This window comes from Typopeltis vanoorti, chromosome 18, assembly GCF_054136105.1.
Source record: "Typopeltis vanoorti isolate ZY-2024b chromosome 18, IOZ_Tvanoo_1.0, whole genome shotgun sequence".
Taxonomy (NCBI): domain Eukaryota; kingdom Metazoa; phylum Arthropoda; class Arachnida; order Uropygi; family Thelyphonidae; genus Typopeltis; species Typopeltis vanoorti.
The window spans coordinates 60253125-60277666 of record NC_143566.1 but is presented as its reverse complement, the minus strand read 5'-3'; the positions used below and the strand labels follow the sequence as shown (position 1 = coordinate 60277666).

Below are 24542 nucleotides of genomic sequence, written 5' to 3'. Positions count from 1 at the left end.
CAAATATTTCACATGATATTGGTGTAGCAGTATTGAAACTCATCCATCACATTAAATTGTTATTAAACTTCTTTTTATGTTTTTAATTCTTTCTTCATTACTAATTGTTTTACGCTTCATGTGCTTGTACTGCAAATGTACAATAACTAATTATCTATTTATATAAAATATGAGATAATGTGCCATGTCAAATGTGTACGTAAGATACTAAAAATGTAATATTTGCATTTGATTTTTGCAATATTCACCGTGTATGTTTTGTATTGAATATAAATACAATAAATATTATAATAATAAATGTCTGTATTACGATTTTTTTGAGGGGGCTGAGAAATATTTTAATTTTTCCAAAGGGGACCCTGACATTCAGAAGTTTGGGAAGCACTGGCTTAGACGATAGAAATATAAGATCTGATAATGTTGGAGTTTTGACAAGTAACAGACTGATTTGGAGGAAAATTGTAGATAGGAAGTTAGTAATGATGTAATTTTTTCATGTAGTACTGTCATATCCTGTACACCCCTTGAGGGTACATGGAAGAAATTTGATGATGATGATCATCATCATCATCCACATAACGAAGCCAAATAATGGGTTTTTGTGGGGCGGAGTTTAAGGTGTTCTCTTCAAATGTCTCCATAAAGAAATTGGCCAAGGGTGGGGAAAGCGGTGAACCCATGGCTGTCCCCTCTATCTGTAAATAGGTCTGAGATATCGGGAGGAAACTTGGCTTAGATGAGCTCTAGGGTTTCTTTGAGTGGGACATTAGTGAATAGGGAGGAGACGTCAAAACTGACCATTATGTCAGTGTGTTGGAGTGTGAGGTTTTCTATACTGGCTTTAAAGTGGGCTGAGTTTTTTAAAGCCAGTATAGAAAACCTCACACTCCAACACACTGACATAATGGTCAGTTTTGACGTCTTGCACACTGTACAAGTGTGCAAGATTCCCTGACTAAACTGAATAACTGTTGTAATAAATTTGGTATGAAAATCAGCAATAAGGCATGGTCTGCAAGACAAAGACAATGAAAATAGGCAGAAACATTGAAAATACAACTGCATTCTGAATGGGGAAACCTATAGAACAAGTAAAATATTTCAGCTGCTTAGGCACAATTTTTTGAGAAGATAAATTAAATATGGAAATAGAATAGAATCAGCAAAGCTGGTATAGTAGGAAGTCAACTGAATAAATTGATATGAAATAAGAGAGAAATTAGCCAAAACACTAAATTAGCTGTATACAAGACCAGGGCCAGACCTAGGGTCTTTGATGCTCGCATGCAATTTCTATATAAGCACCCCTGTAATGATCCGGGAGTGTGTGTGGTTCTTTTACGATAATAAAAATTTAAATTATTTGAAATTTCTTAAATAAATTTTGACAGAACAGTGTTGACTAGGCAGGATAATCGTTAAAATCCCGTATATTCAAAAAATTCTCAAAAGTTAAAGCAAATTTTGATAAAGCCACTTCCCTTTAATCGTTGAATATAATGATACAGGGATTACAGCCTTCTCACTGATCCGAATCGCTAACAAAATTAAAATGAATTTTAATTAAAGTTAAAATTTATTTGAATTAAAGTTTAAAAAATTCTTCCATTTTACAAGTTATAAATTCTTAGTAACTTGTAATAATTTTTATAAGTTAAACTATCTTTTAGAAAATTAAAAGAAACTCAAGATAGATGAGAAAAAATAAAAGAATTCAGAAATAATTAGAACATTTAATATAATTATTCAAAAAATAATATCTTTACAGAATAACAGAAAATAAATTAAATTACATGAATATACTTGAAATTTTTTTTATTAAAATTTTATGGTTTTTGATTTCACATTCACAAAATTAGAAATAATGGTCTTAACATCTAATTCCGCACATGTATAATTTTCAATAGCTATTAACGCGAAACTAACAAGCCTTTTTTGTGACCTACTTGTTCTTAAGTAGGTTTTAATCAATTTCAACTTGGAAAAGGAACATTCACCGCTTGCTACGCTAACAGTTAAGGTTAATAGTATTCTTAAAACAATTGAAAATTTAGGAAAAGATAAATTATTGGACAGAAAATTAAGAATATCGAAAGGACATTTGAATATTTAAATTATTCATCCGAAAAATATCCCAGAAAGCACATAACTCGTCATATAGTTCTATTGCATTTACATTTTATTGTCGCAGTCCTTCAAGAGAATCTCTAAATCGTCGCAAATTTTTTGTAAATCTTCGTTATTAATTTGTAGTAATCTATATAAAAAATTGAAATTATCATATCTTTTAGTTGTTCAAAACATTCTATTAACAAACATATTGCAATGTCTAGATGTGTATAAAACACATTCACTCTAAATTTATCTTCTGGTGATTGTGGCATTTCGTTATGATGCTCGTAGTCAAATTGTCGTGTCTTCTTTCATCATCGAATTTCCGTACCAGTTTTAAATTCTTGTTCTACATCAACCTCTTCACTCAGTTCTTTTGATGTTTTAAGAACTTCTTTAAAATTTGTATCTTATCGATACTCTTGTAAGAATATTTTTAAGTTTTCGATAAATTCTAAACCAAGTGTAATGTTCATATTTTTGTCTTGAAGCATTTTACTCACATGGTTTATTCTGTTAAGTAAATCATGCCAAGTTATAAGAGAGCAAATCAATTTGTAGTCCTTTATTTTAGCACATAATGTTTGTGCTTCATGCTGAGTTTCTTTATTAAAATTTTCATTATTTAAAATTTCAAAAAGTGCATCATAAATTTCTCCTAACTGATATCGTAGAGGGCGGATTGCATTAATTTTACTATCCCATCGCGTTTCTGATGGCTGTTTCAATGTTAATTTTTTTTTACGAACTTTAAAAGGATTTCCCAACATTTGTAAGAGAATGAAAATAATTGTATATTTCTTGAATAACTGCAAAGAAACTAATTGCATCTGCATTCACTTTGGCTGCATCATTAATGATTAAATTTAGAGTATGAGCAGCACATGGCACTTAAAAAGCTAGAGGATTTTTGTTCAAAAGCAAATTTTGGAGCCCATATTTACTCCATTGTCATACCCTTGACCTCGCATGTCTTCAATGGGAATGTTCCATTTTTCCAGTTGTTCCATTATTGCTGCACATAAACCATGTCCTGTGGAATCTGATATATCTGCAAAACCTAAAACGTTTGGCCTGATGTTGACAATTCCATTGTCACAGGAAACAAATCAAACAATAATGGTCATTTGTTCTGTTTTACTTAAATCAGGTGTGCAGTCTAAAATTATGGAATAATATTTAGATTTTAGAATTGATAATAAAATTGAATCCCTGATTGCGTTACTTTATTAACTTTATTAAGTTACTTTTATTAAGTTTCCAATATTTCATTTTGACTGTCTTTACTCAAATAGTGTACCCTATTGTTTCGTTGTAGGGCCCTTTCAACATGATTTTCCATAACGGGATCAAACTTCCCAAACAGTTCAACTAATTTTAGAAAATTGCTGTTATTTCTTTCATATAATTTATCAGATGATATGCGAAAAGCTAAATTTCTGCTACCAAGGAATTTTATAATTTCAATCAAGCGTTCTAAAACACTCGTCCAATGTTTCTTTTCCATTTCATACATGCTTTGAGTCTGTAAATCAATAGTAGTTTTGTTTTTTTAAATTTTTATCAAGTTCCTTCCATTTTAAGAAATTTTTCATGCGAGTTAAACTAGTCTCATGTCTATGTAAAGTTGTACTTACATTTCTCCAATCATTATAACCTTCTACAAGACTCAGTGGGTAATTCAGTTGATTCAGTAGGTGCGACAAGTTTGCAACAAAAAAAAAACAGAATTTAAAGTTTCGGAATAAATGAGCTATGTTCTTGGCACGAGCTCCCGTTTTCCATTTTTCTATTATAATACATGTCGCCAAATTTACGACCATATGTATCTCTGGGATATATTATATTTTATTTTGAACAGGCCCCATTTCAATTAAAACAACTCGTAATTTTTTTTCATCAATATTTCCCCATTCACCTAGATCTTCTAAATTCACAGATACTAACAATGTGTTAGTTTCGTGGTCAACTACAACTAAATCTTGTTGCAGTTGACTAAATCTTAACTATTTTTCACTTAAATCATGTTCAATTATCTTGTTCAATAGTACCTTCATGCAAACTGGATGACGTGCACGGTTCTTCAACTCTGATTTGTGATGTATCGAGTTGGTTACAATTTGCATCAGAATATTTTAACAAATTTATTAAGAGCCCTAGTTTGTTTCTTAATATCTGCTTCTTTCGGCGTGACGCTTATGATTTTGTTCATCGGATAACTTTTTTTTAAATTTTTGATTCCATTTCTATTTTATACCCACAAGAAATTATTACACAACACGACACAGAGACAAAATAATAGTCTGCACTGCGCTACTGTCAGTGTAGCCTACTGAGATGCATGCCATATGAATGGTTAACTAGCAACAAATTTTGTACGAAAATTCGTTTCTGCACATAAAAACTGTTCACCGTTTCACTTTAGATAGACTGCAGTAGACACAACATTCTGCAGGCAAGCATTTGGCCTGCTCTAGCTGCAAAATTGTAAACAGCTGGCTGATCAAATAGGCGGCAATATACATTTTTTTTTAATTTTTATTCAGTGTATATGCCTCATTTATTTTAATATTGATCAGTCTAAGAATTTTTTTGTTTTTATGATAAAAATTTTGTTTCTTAAAAATTAATTTATGAACCTTTCCCTGGCGGCAGCGCCCCCATCGTAGCAGCGACTGCATGTACTGCATGCCCGCTTCTGCCGGCCCTGTACAAGACAATGTTCAAACCAATTTTAACTTATGGATCTGAAAGCTGGGTCAGAAGTAAAATACTTGACCAAAGACTAGAGACTGCAGATATGAGAGCCTGAGAAAGATTAGGGGCAGGAACAGATGTCATCAATGGCAATATCATATTAAAAACGAGGATATTAGAAAAGAACTTGACATTGTTAGCATCCAGGAATGTGTGAGCAGATCTAATCTCAGGTGGTATGGTCACTTAAATAGATTGGGAGAGGAAAGATTAACAAAACAAATTTCTGTGCCAGGTTGGCAGGAAAACGACCCAGAGGAAGACCAAGATATATGTGGATTGATACAGTAAAAAATGCCTTAGAAGACAGAAACATAAGATCTGATAATGTTGGAGTCTTGACAGATAACAGATTGATTTGGAGGAAAATTGTTGATAGGAAGTTAGTAATGATGTAAGTTCATGTAATACTACCATGATACTCTGTATGCACCTTGAGGTTACGTCAGAAATTTGATGATGGTGAAATATATCCCTGTGAAAAATAAATATCAATCAATTATTGTGCATGCTAATGCCTGATTACACTTAGCTGTCTTAATGAATTTGTTCTAGAAAATTATTATTATTTTTATTTATTTATTTTATTTTATTTTATTTTTTTGAACGTCTTCAATTTCCTGATATGTACCCTCAAGAAGTGTGTACAGGATACTATGACAGTACTGCATGATAAATTTGGCATTATTATTAATCTCTTATCAACAATTTTCCTGCAGATTAGTCTATTATATATTATATATCAGCAGCAGCTCCAATATTGTTGTATCTGGTGGTTTACTGGAGGCTTGAAAATTTTCCATGTTTGGTATCGAGAGAAGGGTTTCTGGACTTGGTAAAAAAATAAAAAAATAAATAATTTAAAAAAAATATATATATATACAGTGAAACTTCAGTTGTCGAACTTAATTCGTTCCTGAAGGCAGTTTGGAAACCGAATTGTTCAAAAACTGAAACCATTTTCCCATAAGAATTAACGTAAAATGGATTAATCTGTTCCCGAGCCCCAGATGATTGCTTATTTAAACCTTTGCAACAGTAATTCATGCATAAGATCGTATACAAACATAATGAAAATGCATAAAATCTTACATAAAAAGAATAAACACAGTAAATAAATAAAATAAAAACGAAAATTTAACTTCACTTTAATACATACAGAGGAGAGTTGATGGCATAAGTGGAAAGAAGTGACTAAGGGGAGTCCCCTTCCATAAAATCGTTATTTTTTTATTTATTTTTCAGTATTGTACATATCGTTGATTTTGCCATACCGAACTGCATAGCAAGATTTGAGACACGAACATCGTTTTTATGTTTGGATATGATTGCTTTTTTCATCTCTATCGTGGTTCTAACAACTTTTCTTTTCACTTTGCTGCTATCACTATTCTTCTGCAGTCCCATGGTGGCTTAATTAATAATAATTTATGGAAAAAAAACAAAAAACACAAGAAAACTCACTGCAAACTCGAGCAGGTGTCTGCACTGAATGAAGGCTGCCGCGTAACTGACGCTTTCCTGCCTTACAGCTCAGCATGCATAGCATGTGATTGCCATTTTCCTGTTTGGAAAATATGTTAGGGAACCAAATTGTTCGAGAACAGAGATTCCACTATATATATATAGAGAGAGAGAGAGAGGGATAGATAGATAGATACACAAGGGGGGGGTGCCCAAAAATAACCAGAACCTGAACTTGGTGTGCACACGTTTTCTAATTATGGATGATGCAGCTAGGCATCGTGAGTGTGCAGCTTTCCATGCCAGTCTGGCAAGTGGATTCATCCTGTGTGAACTGGTTCATTGTTCTGACTGTTTTCTTGTTATTGCTTACAAGTAAACAAGTTTGGTGATTTTGTGATGGCTGACCAAAAGGAACAGAGAGTGTGCGTGAAATTCTGTTTTCTTTTGGGTAAAACTACAGCTGAAATGTGCAGTAGCAGAGGTTGTTCTGGTAGATAAGCTTATACGTTGATAACACATGACCATTAAATTATTTCAGGAAATCACAACGTATACGAGAATATTAATTAAAATAAACTTTAATCAATACTTCCTATATTTCGGCAATGTCACGTTGCCATCTTCATGGGAACATAAATCTATGACACTTGCACGTAGGCACTAACAACGAGCAAATGAGGCAGAAGAGAGAAACTAACGTTATTCCTAGAGTCCTAAAGGTGCTCCCTAGTGGGCTATATTGGATTGTCTTGGCTGTTATGCTGATGTTCTCATGATGCAAGCTTCCCAATTTGAAGTAGTCTCATGCACCCAATTTGTTGAGGTTTGGAAAGTTTTTTAGAGCTGAGGCTGATTCCATGAACAATCTTTCGTATTTAAATTTGCTGTGGTGTAGCAAAGCGGCTTTCTTCCATCACATTCTGTGTTGGGTATCCAGAGCATGGTCAGCAAGCCCAGAGTGACTGTATTGGTGAAACTGGATGTAGTCTTTGTGTTCTGATATCCTGACATTAGCTGTCTCCTGCCTGTTTGGCCATAGTAGAACAGTACAGCTGCAAAGGACCTAGTATACTCCAGGTAGGTCTAGGGGAAGTGGCTAGTCTTTGGTGGAGCAGATAAGGGATGCCAGTTTCTTATATGGTTTGTAACAGGAAGTCAGATATTTTTTTTAAGATTTTGGTTAGCTTTTCAGAGGTGTCCTGGATATAGGGAATGGTGATGGATTTAGTGGAATCTTTGTTATGAAGGGGGGGGGGGGGGTTAACTGGTTTTAATAATTTTGGGGGGTTGTAGCCATTGGCTAAGAATGTGTTAAGGATGTGGTTTAGTTCAGTGGTTAGGGAATTGTCATCTGAAAAGATTAATTTTGACCTGTTATATAGGGTTTTTATAACCCCATATTGTTGTATGGGAGGGGGGGGGGTTGAGATTGTTGGTGAATGTATCTGCCTGTATGGGTTGGTTTTGTGTAAACAGAGAAAGCCAAGGATCCATCAGGCTGGCAAGTAATCAGTGTGTTTAGGAAAGGGAGACTGTTGTTTTCTTCTTTTTCCAAGGTGAACTGGATTGGTTGTTTAAGTGTGTTAAGAAGGTGTGGAGTGTATCTGAGCCATGCGGCCAAATAGCAAATATATCATCAACGTTGCATAGCCAAACAGTGGGTCCAACAATTCTTGATCAAAAACAACATGGTAGTTTGGCTTTCAACATGGTAGTTGTTCCCCACCCTTTCTACCTACGCAATCTCTCTCTCCATGTGATTTTTTTTCTTTTATTCCCACGGATAAAGAAAATCCTGAAAGGGCAGCATTTCGTTGATGTGGATGAAATGAAAGAAAAGTCACTGGAGACCATAAACAGTATTCCAGTTGAACAGTTCCAGAACTGTTTTCAACAGTGGAAAAAACGTTGGGACAAGTGTATTGACTAACATGGAGAGTACTTTGAAGGAGACTAGAATATGGTATTATAAACTTTAATAAATTTTTTTAAAAAATAATAGTAATAACCATCGGCATTCCTTATATCCGTGGCCAAGTCTTAAAGCATAATCTTGTGACTACTTACAAACCACACAGAAAATTACCATCCCTTATCCTTTCTCCTAACTAACATCTAGATTTACCTGCAGTCTACTACATAACCTAAAGCTGCAGGTAAATCTAGATGTTAGGAGAATGTTAATGCTATGCCCAGACAGGCAGGACAGCCAACATGAGAATATCAGAACACCAAGACTACATCCATTTTCATCACTGGCCACTCAGGTTTGGCAGAGCATGCCCTGGATACCCTTCACAGGATCCGATGGAGAAAAAAGCTGCCACACTCCACCAAAGTAAGTTTAAATTTGAGAGACTCTTCCTCAGATTTGCTGCAGTCCTGATGAACTATCATAACCTAAACAAATATGGTTGCATCAAACTGGCTTTCATATGGGATACCCTCATCTGCAGACAATCAGACCAACTCCCAACCAAAAGCCAGTTAGTGACAGAGTTTTAGGATTGTAGGCCTTCCTGTATTTCTCCAGTTCCATCTCATTTACTGAAGTGAGCCTGCATGCACATGTAGATACAAGTGTAAGTTTTAAAAGAGGTAAACCGTGAGTAGACATAACTATACATAAAAATATAACGGAAAAACTCACGTAGAAAAATTATTTAATGGTATAATTTTCGCCCGTGTGTCACAGGCATCTTCAGTACAATTAGGCACAAAAATTAAACATTAACTGACAATTCCAAAAAGCGCCACCTAAGTAGCTGGTGTAAGATAACTAAAAAGGTCAATAACTTTTTTTTTTTTTTTTTTTTTTTTTTTTTTTTTTTTTTTTTTTTAGGAAAGTTATTGACCTTTTTAGTTATCTTACACCAGCTACTTAGGTGGCGCTTTTTGGAATTGTCAGTTAATGTTTAATTTTTGTGCCTAATTGTACTGAAGATGCCTGTGACACACGGGCGAAAATTATACCATTAAATAATTTTTCTACGTGAGTTTTTCCGTTATATTTTTATGTATAGATACAAGTGTATTAATCCCTGAAGATGTCAATTTAAACTTTGGCAAATAGTGGAAATAGTAAGTAAAATTTTAGCATTAAACTAAAGTTTACATTGTCAATTTCTTGAAACAGCATCATGTATGATAATCAACATATGAACATCAGGATAAGTTAAAGTTATAGGCATAGGTTTCTGTGGTTTAGCAGTTCATACAAAAGATTCTGGTAATTGGGCCACATGTTTATTAAGATAAATAACAATAAAAAACAACCTGACAAGTTTCGTAAGTCGTTTGACTTACATCTTCAGGGGTCAAAGGTAACTAAAAGTTTAAACACAAGAAATGAGAAATTACTCAAAATAGTTCATTCTCTGCAGTTGTGGCCATTTAACTGTTCATTAAATTAAATATATGAATGCAGATTCAGTGCAATGCTAAGTTTGAACAGTGCTGGATGCTGTCACGTTCTGTTGTTCGCGTTCACATTGTCCGAGGTCTAACTTGGGTATATTTTTTATCAATCCCACCAAACTTGGTGTAGAATTAGGCCCTGGTTTTTGTTGTATTGCGTTGGAATTCTAAGCATGTTTGCAGCTTCTTTAAATTTCCTTATGTAACAATTTTTTTCACTGTAAGACATGTTTGTTTTTTGCCAGAGTACATTATGGCCGGTGGAAGTTGTATGGTATGCTAGGCCTGATTTATGTTCTCTTCTTCTTTGCACATCTTTTTGGTATTGGTTCATAAAACCAACGAATTTCCCCTGATCATCCCGTCTGGCCTACATAGCAGCTGCCACAGGAACAATGAATTTTATAAACACCTGGTTTTTTTAAAGGATGATGTGGAGGTTTTTTTTTTTTTGGGGGGGGGGATGTAGAAATCTTGACATTTTTTCCAGCAGTAGAAAAGCAACTTTAATGTTATGTTTGTTTAGTAATTTCGCCATTTTGTCTGTAACATTCTTGATATATGGAAGCATGATTGCATTCTCAAAATCTAGCTTTTGTGAGATGCTTGTAGGAGGTGTGTTGAAGATTTTTTGATTGTCTTAGGTTCATAACCATTTTTTTTGAGGATCTGTGTTAAATATTGTAATTCTTCATTTCTCTGTTTTTCTGTGCTGGAAATATTATAAGCTCTGTCCCTCAAGGTTTTAATTAAACCTATTTTTTGCGAGGGGTGGTGGTGTGAGGTCGCATTAAGAAATCTTCCTGTGTTGGTGGGTTTTCTATAGATGGAGAAGGATAATTTATTATCTTTTTCATTGACTTCTATTAGCATATCAAGAAAGGGAATTTTTTTATGTTCTTCTTGTTCCAAAGTAAATTTTATGTTGTTGTGTATATTATTCAGATAATCTTTGAAAGCAGTTAGTTCCTCTGTTGTTCCTGGCCATATGATGAAAATATAGTCTACATAGCATAGCCAAATTTTCGGCTTTTTATGCTAGTTGTTTAAAGCATTATTTTCAAAATGTTCCATATATAGGTTAGCTAAAGCCAGGGATAGGAGGAACCCATAGCTAGTCCTTTTTATTCCCAAAATTTGTCTTGATACATGAAAAAGGTATTTTTTATGCAATGTTTATAAAGTTCTACGATGCCCAGAGGAAAAAGGTCCTCAAGGAGATTCGCTGTTTCATTTCTGGGAACATTTGTAAACAGGTTGATTACATCAAAACTTGCTAAGATGTCTTAAAGTCCTATGCATATATCCTTTACCCTCTCAATAAAATGTGCACTCTTCTTAATGAAAGATGTTTTTCCTATGTGTGGTAAAATCATGTTGGTGAGGTGTTTTGCCAAATTCAAGGTTGGAGAGTGTCTTCCATCCACTATCGGTCTTAAATGAATACCTATCTTGTGTATTTTTGATACATGAGTGTTTTGACTGTAGAGTTCTTTTTAGTTCTTCAGTCCAATTGGGTATCTTTTTAACTAGATCATTGGTTTTATTGTGAGCTTGCCATGTGGGATCCCTGTCTTAAGGTATTAGAACCTTCAAGAAGAGTTTTCAGTTTTTTGTTATAATCCTCAGATGTTATAATCCAACGCAATGCAACAAAAACCAGGGTCTAATTCTACACCAAGTTTGGTCTGCATTGATAAAAAATATACCCAAGTCAGATCTCAGACAATATGAACGTGAATAACAGAACGTGACAGCATCTAGCATTGTTCAAACTTAGCACTGCACTGAATCTGCATTCAGATATTTAATTTAATGAACAGTTAAATTGACACAACTGCATAGAATGAACTATTTTGAGTAATTTCTCGTTTCTTGTGTTTAAACTTTTAGTTACTTTTGACCCCTGAAGATGTAAGTCAAATGACTTACGAAACTTGTTGGGTTTGTTTTTTTATTGTTATTTATCTTAATAAACATGTGGTCCAATTACCGGAATCTTTCTTATGAAGTTAAAGTTAATTTTTTTTTTATGCATAGTTTGACAGTGAAATTCCATTTCCAAAATCAATAAACTGGTGACATATCACAAAATAGAGAGCAAAGAAGACAAAAAGAAAGTATATTTATGTCATCAACATAAATTATTTATTGGCAGCAATACATCTAAATAAGTATAATTCATAGTGATGAAAATCAGGAAAGCATAGATTGTAATCCTGAATAATCTGGAGTCTAAAAGTGAACAGTAGATGGCAGAATAAATAGATTGGTAAATTAGACTTGTTCCATATAAGTAGAAAAACAAATAACACTAGATAGATGCGTTGAGTGAGATCGCGTTGTTGAAAGGTGCGATAGAAAGGGCAAAACAGCAGCTAGAGTGCATGAACAAAAGTCGACTGAATGAACCAACCAATAATAAAAGGTATGACAGGAAAAATAGACGTATGAATGTGAACATAAACAAAATGAAGGATAGAGTGCTGTATGGAGACTTGTTAGTACGAGGTGTGTTAGTAGAGGATTTGACAAAATCGTACCAACCTGGTGCGACCATAAAGGATGTAACTGAGTCTATTAAAGAGCAAAAGGAAAGGGTGAAAGAAATTATTGTTGTGGCAGGTACGAATGATTTGAAAGGAGATAAAATGGAAATGATAGAAGACCTGAATGAATTGTTTGAGGTAGCAAAAGAAAAGAGTGAGAGAGAGTTAGAATGATTAGTCTTTTGCCACGGTATGACAGTGAAATGTTTAAAAGGAGAGCTATAATTGTGAATGACTTTATGCGTGGGTTATGTATGACGAGTGGTGTGGAATTTGTGGACGTGTGGAGTGAGTTTGATGGGCGAAAGGATCTGTATAAGATGGATGGCTTGCATTTGAATGGTTACGGTGTAAGAAGACTTGAGAAAGTGTTGCTGAATGTAGTGGATGTGCAAATTCAGGGAAACTAGATTTATTAAGTGGGGGGGGGGAGTAGATATACAGTCCTTAGGGAGGCAGTTGAATGTATGAATGAATATAATATGCCCAAGCAAATAAGGACAACAAATCAGAGTGGGATAGTTAATATAAGGCATCAAGGTAGGGTTGGGGCTAATGGGGGTCTTAAATTCATGTACACTAATGCTAGGAGTATTAGGAACAAGAAGGAAGAGTTTTTGGCCATGATTGGCACTTCCAGACCACAGGTTATTGGTATTAGTGAATCATGGCTGACTAGGTGATATAGCCAGTGGGATTGAATGTGATGGGTATAGTGTGTTCAGGAATGACAGAGAGAATAAAATGGGGGTAGGAGTATTGTTGATGATAGCTGATGAGCTACAGCCAAGGAGAATAGAAGTTGAATTGCAGGATAGAGAAAAGAGCACATTTGAGGCCATTTGGTGTGAGATTGTGGCTAGCAGAACTAAATATACAATTGGGTGCTGCTATAGACCAGGTGATGGAAAAGATGGTGGTGACAGTATGCACAAGCAAATAGAAGAAATGAGCGGAAGGAGGGTGATTATTATGGGAGATTTCAACTATGGTCGCATTGATTGGAGTGAGGAGAGGACACACGGGAGGAAGGAATTGGATTTTATAAGGTTATTAACGGATAACTATCTGCGACAGCATGTAATGGAAAATACTAGGGGTCAGAGAGTGCTTGACCTAGTAATTACATCTGAGGATTTGGCTGTAACAAATATGACCATATTGCCACCAATAGGTGAGAGTGATCATAGGGTCTTGACTTGGGAGGTGGCTAAAGGTGTAGAATTTTCAATTAAGGCAGGGTACATGTGGAATTATCGGGCTGGAAAGTATGACAAGTTTAGGAGTTTGATTGGTTCAATGCCATGGCATGTACAACTGCAAAGACTAGAAGTTGATAGTGCATGGGAGGTAGTTAAGAAGTGCTTGCATGAAGCAATGGCTGACTGTATACCTAGAGTCCGAATAATAAATCAAGTAGGGGTTAAAGGGATGAATAACACCATTAAGCTTGAGCTGCAAAAAAAGAAACAACTATGGAGGGAATTTAAGGAGAAAGGAGATCGGCAGGCACATGAACGATATAAAGCGCAGGCCAGAAGGGTGACGAGTGTGGTAAGAAAAGCAAAAAAGGATTACGAAAGAACATTGGCCATACAGGCTAAAGAGAATCCTAAACAGTTTTTTAGATATGTAGCAAGTAAAAGGAAAAATGTACATGGCAGAATGATTTTAAAGAATGCCGATGGTAGGGAGGTAACTGAATCAGTTGAGTTACTGAGAGCACTTTGCAAGAATATATCATCCAGGTGGTGACATTGCAGAAACGAATAAACCAGTAGATTATACGGGAATTGTGGTGAATGAAGTGGAGGTGAGTAGTCTATTGCATAACCTCAATATCAATACATCTGTGGGAGTGGATGGTATACCAGCTCGTGTTGTACGAGAAGCAGCTAAAGAATTATCAGTACCCTTGACCATTTTGTTTAATTTGAGTCTCGGGTCTGAGTTAGTCCCGAGCGGGTGGAAAGAGGGGAAAATAGTTCCACTGCATAAAGGTGGTTCCAAGACTGCTGTTGTAAATTACCGACTGATTAGCATATCAGGAATCATTGTCAAGGTCTTAGAGAAATTAGTCAAGAAAAGAATACAGGATTGGATAGATGAAAATGGGATATTGTATGGGGGGACAACATGGTTTTGTGAAGGGTAGATCATGCCTCAGTAACTTGCTCACGTTTTATAACACAGTGATAGCTGAACTGGATAGGGGTAATGGGTTTACAGTGATACTACTGGACCTTGCCAAGGCCTTTGATAGGATGCCACATGGAACCCTAATCTGTAAACTGGAGCAAATGGGGATAGATATAGGGTTGGTGAGATGGATAGGAGGGTGGTTGAAGGAGAGATACCAGAAAGTGCTTTATTCAGAAGTGGAGTCTAAAAGACGTCTTGTGACTAGTGGAGTGCTGCAGGGCTCTGTTCTTGGACCACTGCTTTTCAATTTGTTCATCAATGATATTGGAAAGGATTTGAGAGGAAGTGTTCACTTGTTTGCTGATGATGCAAAGTTGGGTAGAGCAATTGTGAGTGCACAGGATGTCAAAACTTTACAGGATGATTTGGATAGTTTGGAGGACTGGGCTCAGAAAAATGGATGTCAATTTAATGTGGCAAAGTGTAAGGTTATGCACTTTGGGGTGAAAAGAACAGCAGCAGTATATCGCATTGGGGGAACCTTACTCCAGGAGATTGATGACGCCAGGGATTTGGGAGTGTTGGTGGATAGGGAGTTGAAGTTTAGGGGGCACATTGCAAAAGTGACTAAAACAGCTCACCAAATCACTTGGCTTCTGAAAAATACTTTAACATGCAGAGACAAACAAGTTGTTGTTCCTCTGTATCGAGCCTGGTAAGACCCCATCTGGACTTCTGTGCCCAGTTATGGGCACCAGGGTTTTTCTTCATGATGGGGAGGAAGTGGAGAGGGTCCAGAGACGAGTGACCAAGATGATAGCAGGTCTGTGGAATGAACCTTATGAGAATAAGTTGAGGATTTGTGGGTTGCAGAAATTGGACGATAGGCAAAGGAGGGGTGATATGATTGAGACATTCAAATTACTGAAGGGTTTTTATAAGATTGATCCAGAAGATATTTTTGAAAATATGACTGGTGGTGGGAGGACTAGGGGCCATGCATGGAAGCTGGGCAAGAGCGTGGTTGACAAGGGTGTTAGAGCTAGGTTTTTTACTTGGAGAGTGGTGAATGAGTGGAATAAGCTTCCAGAGTCTGTTGTGGGTGCTACGACCGTGAATGAGTTCAAGGCAAGGTATGATAGATATTGTGTGAATGTTGAATAGTTGTTCTTGACATGGTGTTAGGGCCTCCCTCGATGAGTCTGTCGACTCCTTGGAGTTTCCTGGAACAATAATAATAATAAAAAATAAAAAAATGTAGCTTTTTAAATAATGCAACTTCTTTTCATTATTTCCAATATTCCATTATGACAGTTAAATATAGATAACTTTGAGTGCTATAAGTTTAATTATATTTTTTCCTAATACATTTACTTCTTATATCCTCTTCGCATTATTTCCAGTATTCCATGTTGACATTTAAGAAAGATAACTTCCAATACTGCTGCAAGTTTAATTATTTATTTTTTTGCAGTGCATCAAGAATGTAGGTAACCATTTAACAACTAGATATTGCAAGTGCAACTACTAAATTTGTTAGCAGTATATCTTGATTTTTCAAAACTTTATGATATGTGGCAGTTAATTACTGTTGACTGTATTTGTTTGTGAATCCTATTTCTCTGTTGTTGAAGCATTTTACAAATTTGAACCATCCTTGCAGACAAAATCATTTCTGCATTTTTTGTTAAGATTCCTAATGGTAATCACTGCCTGTAACACTTTAAACTATCATTCATGTCTGTAATAGAGAGCAAAATTAATATGGGCCTGTCCTGAATTTCTTCCCATTTGGATATGACATCCCATCATTTTTAATTCTTCTATATTTCCAAGGTTTATTTGGTGTCACATTATGTTTCTTCAAAATTGCACTATATAGTATAAACTGCTTGTTCAGCAACAACATGTATTTATAGAAACACTAAGGAACATGGAAAATTGGTTTTGAGGTGATTTAAAGATTATTTCATCTAGTGAAGAAGAAATCAGCTTGCATTATATAGCAACCAGACCTTAGGTACAAATACAAAATTTTGAAAGAAAATATTGTTCTCAGCCAAGAAAGTATATGGTGCAGCATGCAACCATTGATAAAATAAATAAATAAGAATTCCATAGTGAATCACTCAAGAATTTGCTGAATTTACCCAATCAAAAAAAAACAAAAAACCATAGAATGTTTATTAGTAAGAAAGAATGTAGATGAAAATCTAAGAAAGCTAAGACATATAAATATGGCTAAACAAAAGTTGTTAAGCGGACAAAGAGATAGATGATAAAATATCAAGATGACATCCTGAAGGTCAGTAAAAAAATTTAGAAATGGAGGAGAGTGAACCTCAAAAAAAAATCAAATGATTAATCTAATATAAAAACTGATTTTTTTTTTCAGAGTAATTACTTCAAAGAATTATTAAATTAAGTAACCAATGATTAAAGGATGGTAGATTACTGAGGAGACTTATGAATCTATTTAATCATCATCATCATCATCAAATTCCTGCCATGTACCATCAAGGGGTGTACGGGATATGACAGTACTACATGAAAAAATTACATCATTACTAACTTCCTATCTACAATTTTCCTCCAAATCAGTCTGTTACTTGTCAAAACTCCAACATTATCAGATCTTATATTTCTATCGTCTAAGGCACTGTGTAACGTATCAATCCACCTATATCTAGGTCTTCCTCTGGGTCGTTTTCCTACCAACCTGGCAAAGAACACTTGTTTTGCTAATCTTTCCTCTCCCATTCTATTTAAGTGACCATACCACCTGAGATTAGCTCTGCTAATGCATTCCTGGATGCTGACAATGTCAAGTTCTTTCCTAATATCCTCATTTTTAATATGATATTGCCATTGATGTCATCTGTTCATGCCCATAATCTTTCTCAGGACACTGGTATCTTCGGTCTCTAGTCTTTGGTCAAGTATTTTACTTCTAACCCAGCTCTCAGATCCATAAGTTAAAACTGGTTTGAACACTGTCTTGTATACAGCTAATTTAGTGTTCCGACTAATTTCTCTCTTATTCCATATGAATTTATTCAATTGACTTCCCACCATACCAGCTTTGCTGATTCTGTTGTCTATTTCTATATTTAATTTACCATCTTCAGTAAAAATCGTGCCTAAGTAGCTGAAATGTTTTACTTGTTCCACAGGTTCTCCATTTACAACACAGTTGATATTTTCAATGATTCTGCCTATTTTCATTGTCCTTGTCTTTTTATTGCTGATCTTCATACCATATCTATTACAACAGCTATTCAATTTAGTCAGAGAATCTTGCAGACTTGTAGCGGATTTATTTAGAAGTATAACATCATCCACATAAAGCAAAGAGCTGACATTAACATCTCCAATTTTGACATCAGGTTTAATACCACTTTCCTTCATAATGTGATCCATATAGATAATGAATAACAGAGGGGATAATGTACATCCTTGTCTCACACCAGATTTAACATTAAACCATCTTCCTGTACTTCCTTCAATTCTAACTGCTGACTTACAACTCAAATAAAGACTAAGTATTGCTTGATATAATGCCCCATTGACACCATATAACTGCAGCTTATTGAATAGCTTCTCTCTTGGCACCTTGTCATATGCCTTTTCCAAATCGACAAAACTTAAATACAGATCTTTGTTATATTCCCATGCTTTCTCGACTATTTGTCGTAAAGTGAAGATCTGATCCTGACAACCTCTATTTGGCCTGAATCCAGCTTGTTCTTCACCAAGCTTTTCTTCCACAATTCTTCTCAACCGTTTCTCAAATATACTTGCATAGATCTTGCCAGGAACACTCAGTAGGGATTTACCTCTGTAATTCTCACATTCAGTTTTATTTCCCTTTTTATATATGGGTACTATGAGAGCTCTACTCCAATCATCGGGAATTCGTCCCTCTGTCCAGGCTTTCTGAACTATGCAGCAGCCACTGTAAGACTTTTATACCACCATACTTCAGCATTTCTGGTCGAATATCATCTACTCCTGCTGCCTTTCCACATTTCAAGCCTTTGATGGCTTTTTCTACTTCAAGTATGGATATGTATTCCTGACTGCATGCCTGGTCAGTGTTTTTATCACTGTGCTGTCATCACTGCTTGTTTCATTTAGCAGTTTTTCAAAGTAATTACTCCATACTTGAAGGATATCTTTTTCTCCTGTTTTCATGTCACCTTTATCATCTCTAACTCCTTTTACAGCACTCTTTATTCCATTCCTAAGCTTCTTCAACAACTTCCAGAATATTTTGCCACCTTCTTGATATTTATTTTCTATATTCTTGCCAAAGCCCTTCCATGACATTTGTTTAGCTAGTTTTACACAGTGTTTAGCTTTCTTACATTTGTCTCTGTATTCTGTAAGAGTAAAAGCTGACTTATTTGCCAGGAACTTTTGATATGCTTTCTTCTTTTTCTTCACTGCCTCTTTAACTTCCTGTGTCCACCAGGGAGTTCTGATTTTTCTATCCTTGCACACAACCTCACCACATGCCTCTCTGGCAGAATCAATCAATGTTTTCTTCAGAGTTTGCAACTGAATCCCCAAGGTTTGATTCCTGTTCTCAAACTCTTTCATTTTCTTTTCAATAATCTTTCTGTATTTTAGTCTACAGTTCACATCCGAGAGCTGCTCAACTTTTATTCGCTTTAAAACTTTCTTACATGATATTCTTTTCAATATGAAATTCAATTTTATCCTGCTCAAGACTAAATAATGAACACTTCCAATTTCAAATCCTCTGTACACTCTGGTGTCCTGCACCATGGAGAAAACATCACTATCAACAATAACATAGTCAATGAGACTTTTCTTATTCCTAGCCTCTTCTCTCCATGTGAATTTGTGCACATTTTTATGTTGGAACATGGTGTTAGTAATAACCAGTCCATGTCCTGAGCAGAAATCCAACAGATATTTGCCATTATTATTAGCTTTGCTCTTTTCTCCAAATTTTCCTAAAATATTTTTGTATGTCTCACAATCATTTCCTACTCTGCTATTTAGATCCCCAGCAAGGACCAACTTTTCCTTTTTCATTGTGTCAGTTGCTTTTTCTAAAGCCTCAAAAAATTCCTCCACTTCTACCTTAGTAGAACCTTTTGTGGGACCATAGTCACAAATAAGTCTCATTGTCCAGTTCCCCATTCTCATATTTGCCCACATTACTCTACTTGAGACTGACTGCCATTCAAGAAGATTAGCCTCGTATTTTGTGTTGAATACTATGGCTACTCCTTCTTTTCCTTGATTGTCATTGCCTGAATATAACATTTTGTATTTATTGCTCAGAAAGATCTCACCAGTTTTGGTCTTTTTTGTTTCAGTCACCCCTATTATGTCGATCTGGTACTTATCTAATTCCTCAGCTAGCTCCATTTCTTTGCCATTCAGGCTTCTTACGTTGATAGTACCGATCTTTAACTCTGGTGATGTTGAGTTGGGGTTTGTTTTCAGATTTGTTCCAGTAGCTGACTTTTCGCTGTTCGCCCTGGTTCCCTGGCGAAAACAACGGGGGCCTTGTTTAACCGGGCGACGCCCCAGCCGGCATGAAATTTTGTCATGTACCATCATTTTTTATTTTGGTTTAACCAATAATAATACAATTTGGTCGGCTAAATCCCAAATTGCCAGCCCATCCTCGTTCGTTCAGTATCAAAATAGATACCCAACAGGGTGCACCACGAGAAGGTGAGGATTCGACATTAGGTCAGAAGCCCTGGTCGGTTCTCCACATTCCTTTAAAGGCTATGTGGAGGTCTCCTCTCAGTTATACAGCTTTGACCCTTAAGCACCCCGAATTGTATTCAATGCTAGAGTAATTTAATATGATCATACCATACTATCCTGGGTGGTAGCTTACTATATGGATGTTCTGAGACAGGTTACATGCTGAACAGCAAAGCTGGAAATTGACTAACTCAGGTACTATCTTTGGTTCCATTTATTGGACTGGAATGCTTTCCTCAGATTTAGTCTCCTGGATTTGGAGGGAATAAAAAAGCTGTGGAAAGGGTGCAAGGAAGAGTAACAAAGATTATGAAATATGCATTATTAGGACAGAATGAGATGTGGACTGCTGGCAAATAGGAGAAAGGGGGATGATATGATAGAGGGCTAGAAAATTCTGAAAGGGTATAAAAATCCTTGTATGTTGCTATCCAGACCATTCCCAACAATCGCCCAAAAGGGTTCTGTACTTGGGCCATTGTTGGGATTGGTCTGGATAGCACCATACAAGGATTTTTCTCTCACATGCTGTTGTTGGTGATGTATGGACTCCATCGAGGTCTTAGATGATGATAATAATATATGGAGGTGCCAAGTCTAAGAAAAGACAAATGACCAGTAAAACATCAAGGGTTCTGTACTTTGGCCATTGTTGGGATTGGTCTGGATAGCAACATACAAGTATTTGCCAGTGGTGCAAAGTTAGGAATGCAAAATAAGGATCCTTGCAAACTGATTCTGTTCTATGAGCAAATGAAAGTGGATGTCACTTCAGTGGTGTAATGCTATGTATTTTGAAGTGAGGGAAATTCATGTAGAGTATTACATTAATGGTAATTTGCCACGAGTGGTCATTGAAGTTGGGGTTGATAGTAGACAAAGTTTAGATACTATTGATATATTGCTAAGGCCATTAAGTCATCACATCAGATTACTTCAATGTTGAAAAGGACAGTAGCAATACATAAATTATTTTTTTATATATAGTTTGCCCGCAGTTTGTAGGTTTCTCCTTGGCATCTTGCCAAGAATAGTCGATTCATTCTGAAGGGGAGAAAGAAATGAAGGATGTACGAATTGGTCACCAACATGCGAAATCATGTGCTTTATAGATAAAATTTTCCAACTATTATACAAGTAACATGGTTAACTACAATGATCACAAAAGAGAAGTTAATTTTCCAACCTGTAATGATAAAACTCATCCCACAATACGGACTGATTATCCTATTATCAGAATGGATTCTCCTCCTGTTGACATGCGCAGAAGTGTCGAAGGGTCTTGAATCTGTGGGAAAACTATACAAGGCTTTGGATAAGATCACATCTTGACTGTTTAGTCAGGAATGGTACTTGTGTTCAGAGGAGAGGATTAGTGATAAAGACCCATCAGAGGATAACCAAGATGGTAACTGGCCTGTAGAATTGTGCACATGAAGACTAACTAAACATTGTTTCAAAGTTGATTTTTTGTTTTGTTTAGAACCCCAGCTCTGAGATCCCAATTGGTTTGAACTTTATTTTATATAATGTTGGTTTAATGTTTTGTCTATTTTCTTTTGAATTTCTTTAAATTGGCTTCCAACCATTCTGCTATTCAGCTGATCTTCAGTCATGTTATTTCATGTTTCTGCTATGGCCTTTTGGCTAACCTGTGGCTTATACACATGCGCGCACACACACACACACACACCGTTGACCCTTGAACAACATGGGGGAGTTAGGGGTGCTGACCCTACCCCCCCCCCATGTGAAGGAGGTGCCAAACCAGAGTTTCTAGGAGGGGAAAAAATCCTCTCTTAGTATGAAACCAGCTAAGTCATTATAATTCTGTTATTCCAAAATTTAGTTCATTCTTTTAATGAAAAATCGGGTTCAAAATAAAGAAATATGTTTGGTCAGTTTGTTATTGTTTTTTATTATTTTCTGGTTTCATTACCTATTTTCAGAGCTGCCTTTTTATACTGAGCCCTTCGTTCCCTGCAGGTCTCAGATAATAATAAATTCCAAAAGTTAATTATTAAACATTACAAATTTAGGAAGGAATATTGGTGGTGGGGAGAAGGGGAGATTTAAAAGTAAAGAAAAGAAATTAGAAAAAGATTTAAATAACCAACCAACTTTAAAGCCACTCTGAACACTTCAAAATTCTGAGCTATCTGCCTACTCCCAAGATATTGGGAACCACTGCTTGGCATATCAGCACTGATGAGCACAATGTTACATATCCTTAGATAGATTTTGAGAAAGATTGAAGTTTTTTCCCACTTGGTTAGACTATAATAAATTTAGTTTAATCCTTTATCCAAGTGGAAGCAAACAAAGTTTGCACCTGAAGTATCTTCAGAACTGTGGTAACTCATGGTAAAGGTGGACCAAGCTCTCATCACTCCTTATCTTAGTATCCTGAAGATATTTCAGGGTCAAACTTTGTTTGCTTACTTACACTTGGATAAAGGATTAAACTAAATTTATTACAGTCTAACTAAGTGGGAAAAAACTTCCATCTTTCTCTAAAATCAGAGTAATTTAATAAGGTAAATATGACCTCTCCATTGCTTTCACCTTGGTATCACCACCTCTTTGTTCAGGTCCCGCTGACGAGACCTCAACAAAGGTTGAAACCAGTTGGAAGCTTGGGTGATGAATGGCAATGCTGTAGCCCATGAAGTTTTAACTGAGGCTCGGCTGTTGCTGTCACCCAGGTCTTGGGTGTGTGGGGGGAAGGTAATGAATGGCAATGCTGTAGCCCATGAAGATAACTGAGGCACGGCTGTTGCTGTTACCCCTCAGATGAGATACGAGCAAATGAGCGGCTCTACTCGGTGGTGGGGTGAGCCTGCCACGGTGTAGAGCCAACCAGTTCTCAGTGGCAGGGCGAACCTGTTACTGAGGGGAACAATGCTGAGTTTTTGGAATTTGACCTGTACTTGAACACTCAACAAAGGTTGAAACCGGTCTGGGGAGGGGGCAACAAATGAACCACATACACATACTGAGTAATCACTGTTGTAGCCAAACTGATACACCTAAGATTCACCACCACACGTCAGGACTGGCTTATATCATTAAAAAGTTTATAATTCATTCACTTTTATCTCTAAGGTTTCTAATTAAAATATTTTAAAATGCAATTATTATAATTTTTTTTTTTTCCTCATTGACATTTTTACAGTTATGAACTGCCATTTGATCGTCATGACTGGATAGTTGATCGCTGCGGAAAAGAAGTACGGTATGTTATTGACTATTATGATAGTGGTGAAATTAATGTACAGACTGGAAGGTTTGCAATTTTAGATGTTCGTCCTGCATTGGATTCTTGGGAAAATGTATGGGATAGAATGAAGGTAGCATGGTGGCGATGGACAACAAAAGATGAGGATTCGTGACAACTTTAAATAAATCCTCATAAATCTTTTCAAGTATCTAATAAATTATCTTTATTGTGCTTTAATGAAGTTAGGCAATGCTGATAATAGTAATCAGATATATGTAAAAAGAAAAAAAAAATAGGACTTTTGTAAGATAAATGCGTTTTTTATTTATTGAAGTAGCTCATGAAATGATACTTAATAGTAAAAAAAGGAAGAAGAAATTTTCAATTTTGTTTCGTTGTTTTAAGCTAATCTTGGCTATGCTGAAGTTCATGATTGAAGGCTTAACGTCAACATTTGTTTATCAAATACATTAGTATTATCTTGAATATCAGTATTATTTTTCAGTAGACCTTTGCTTAATTAAACTTAAGTGTAGTGCATATCAAAAGTATGATTTTTGTTGTCACTGTAAAAAAAAAAAAAAAGAATTGATGTTTTATGATGAAATTTCCACTTAAGACAGTTTGAAAACTGTTGTTGCATGTATATAATAAAAGCAAACATATGAAATAGAAAGGAAAAGTGTTTTTCCTTATAAAAACTGGAATAAACCTTCTGGATACATTGTTATTTTAAACAGTTGAACTCTTATTTTAAAATACAGATTACATTTTAAATGCTGTTTAAAAAATGATAGCAATGCATGTTCTCCACTTATCATCTAGCATACATGCTTGGAAGTTTAACCACCTAAACAGCCATGTGGATGAAATATATCAAATAATTTATACTTCATATCCATGTTATTCTAATAATATTCGAATGTTATTTCAGTTTCAATAAATACACTTCGCATTCATGAATTTATTAATGTGTGGACAAGTTCAGTACAGTGGTTAATGGAAAAAATGAAAATTCTTCTGCTATGAAACTTAAATCGATCTTGAAGAATAAGAAAAAGCTCAGTTTAAACATAAATTTCATAAATTATCCAGATCCATAAAAACTTACAATCTGATATATT

General features: G+C 35.6%; 1 protein-coding gene across 1 annotated transcript in view; it reads left to right on the top strand.

Moving 5' to 3' along the window:
• Cchl (Cytochrome c heme lyase) overlaps positions 1–24268 on the top strand; it is a 48628-nt gene extending 24360 nt beyond the window's left edge. Inside the window, exon 5 of the mRNA XM_090408304.1 lies at positions 23374–24268. Coding sequence (XP_090264430.1) covers positions 23374–23590 — 217 coding nt within the window. The 3' untranslated portion in view covers positions 23591–24268. The remainder of the gene's footprint in view (positions 1–23373) is intronic.
• The last annotated feature ends 274 nt before the right edge of the window (positions 24269–24542 follow it).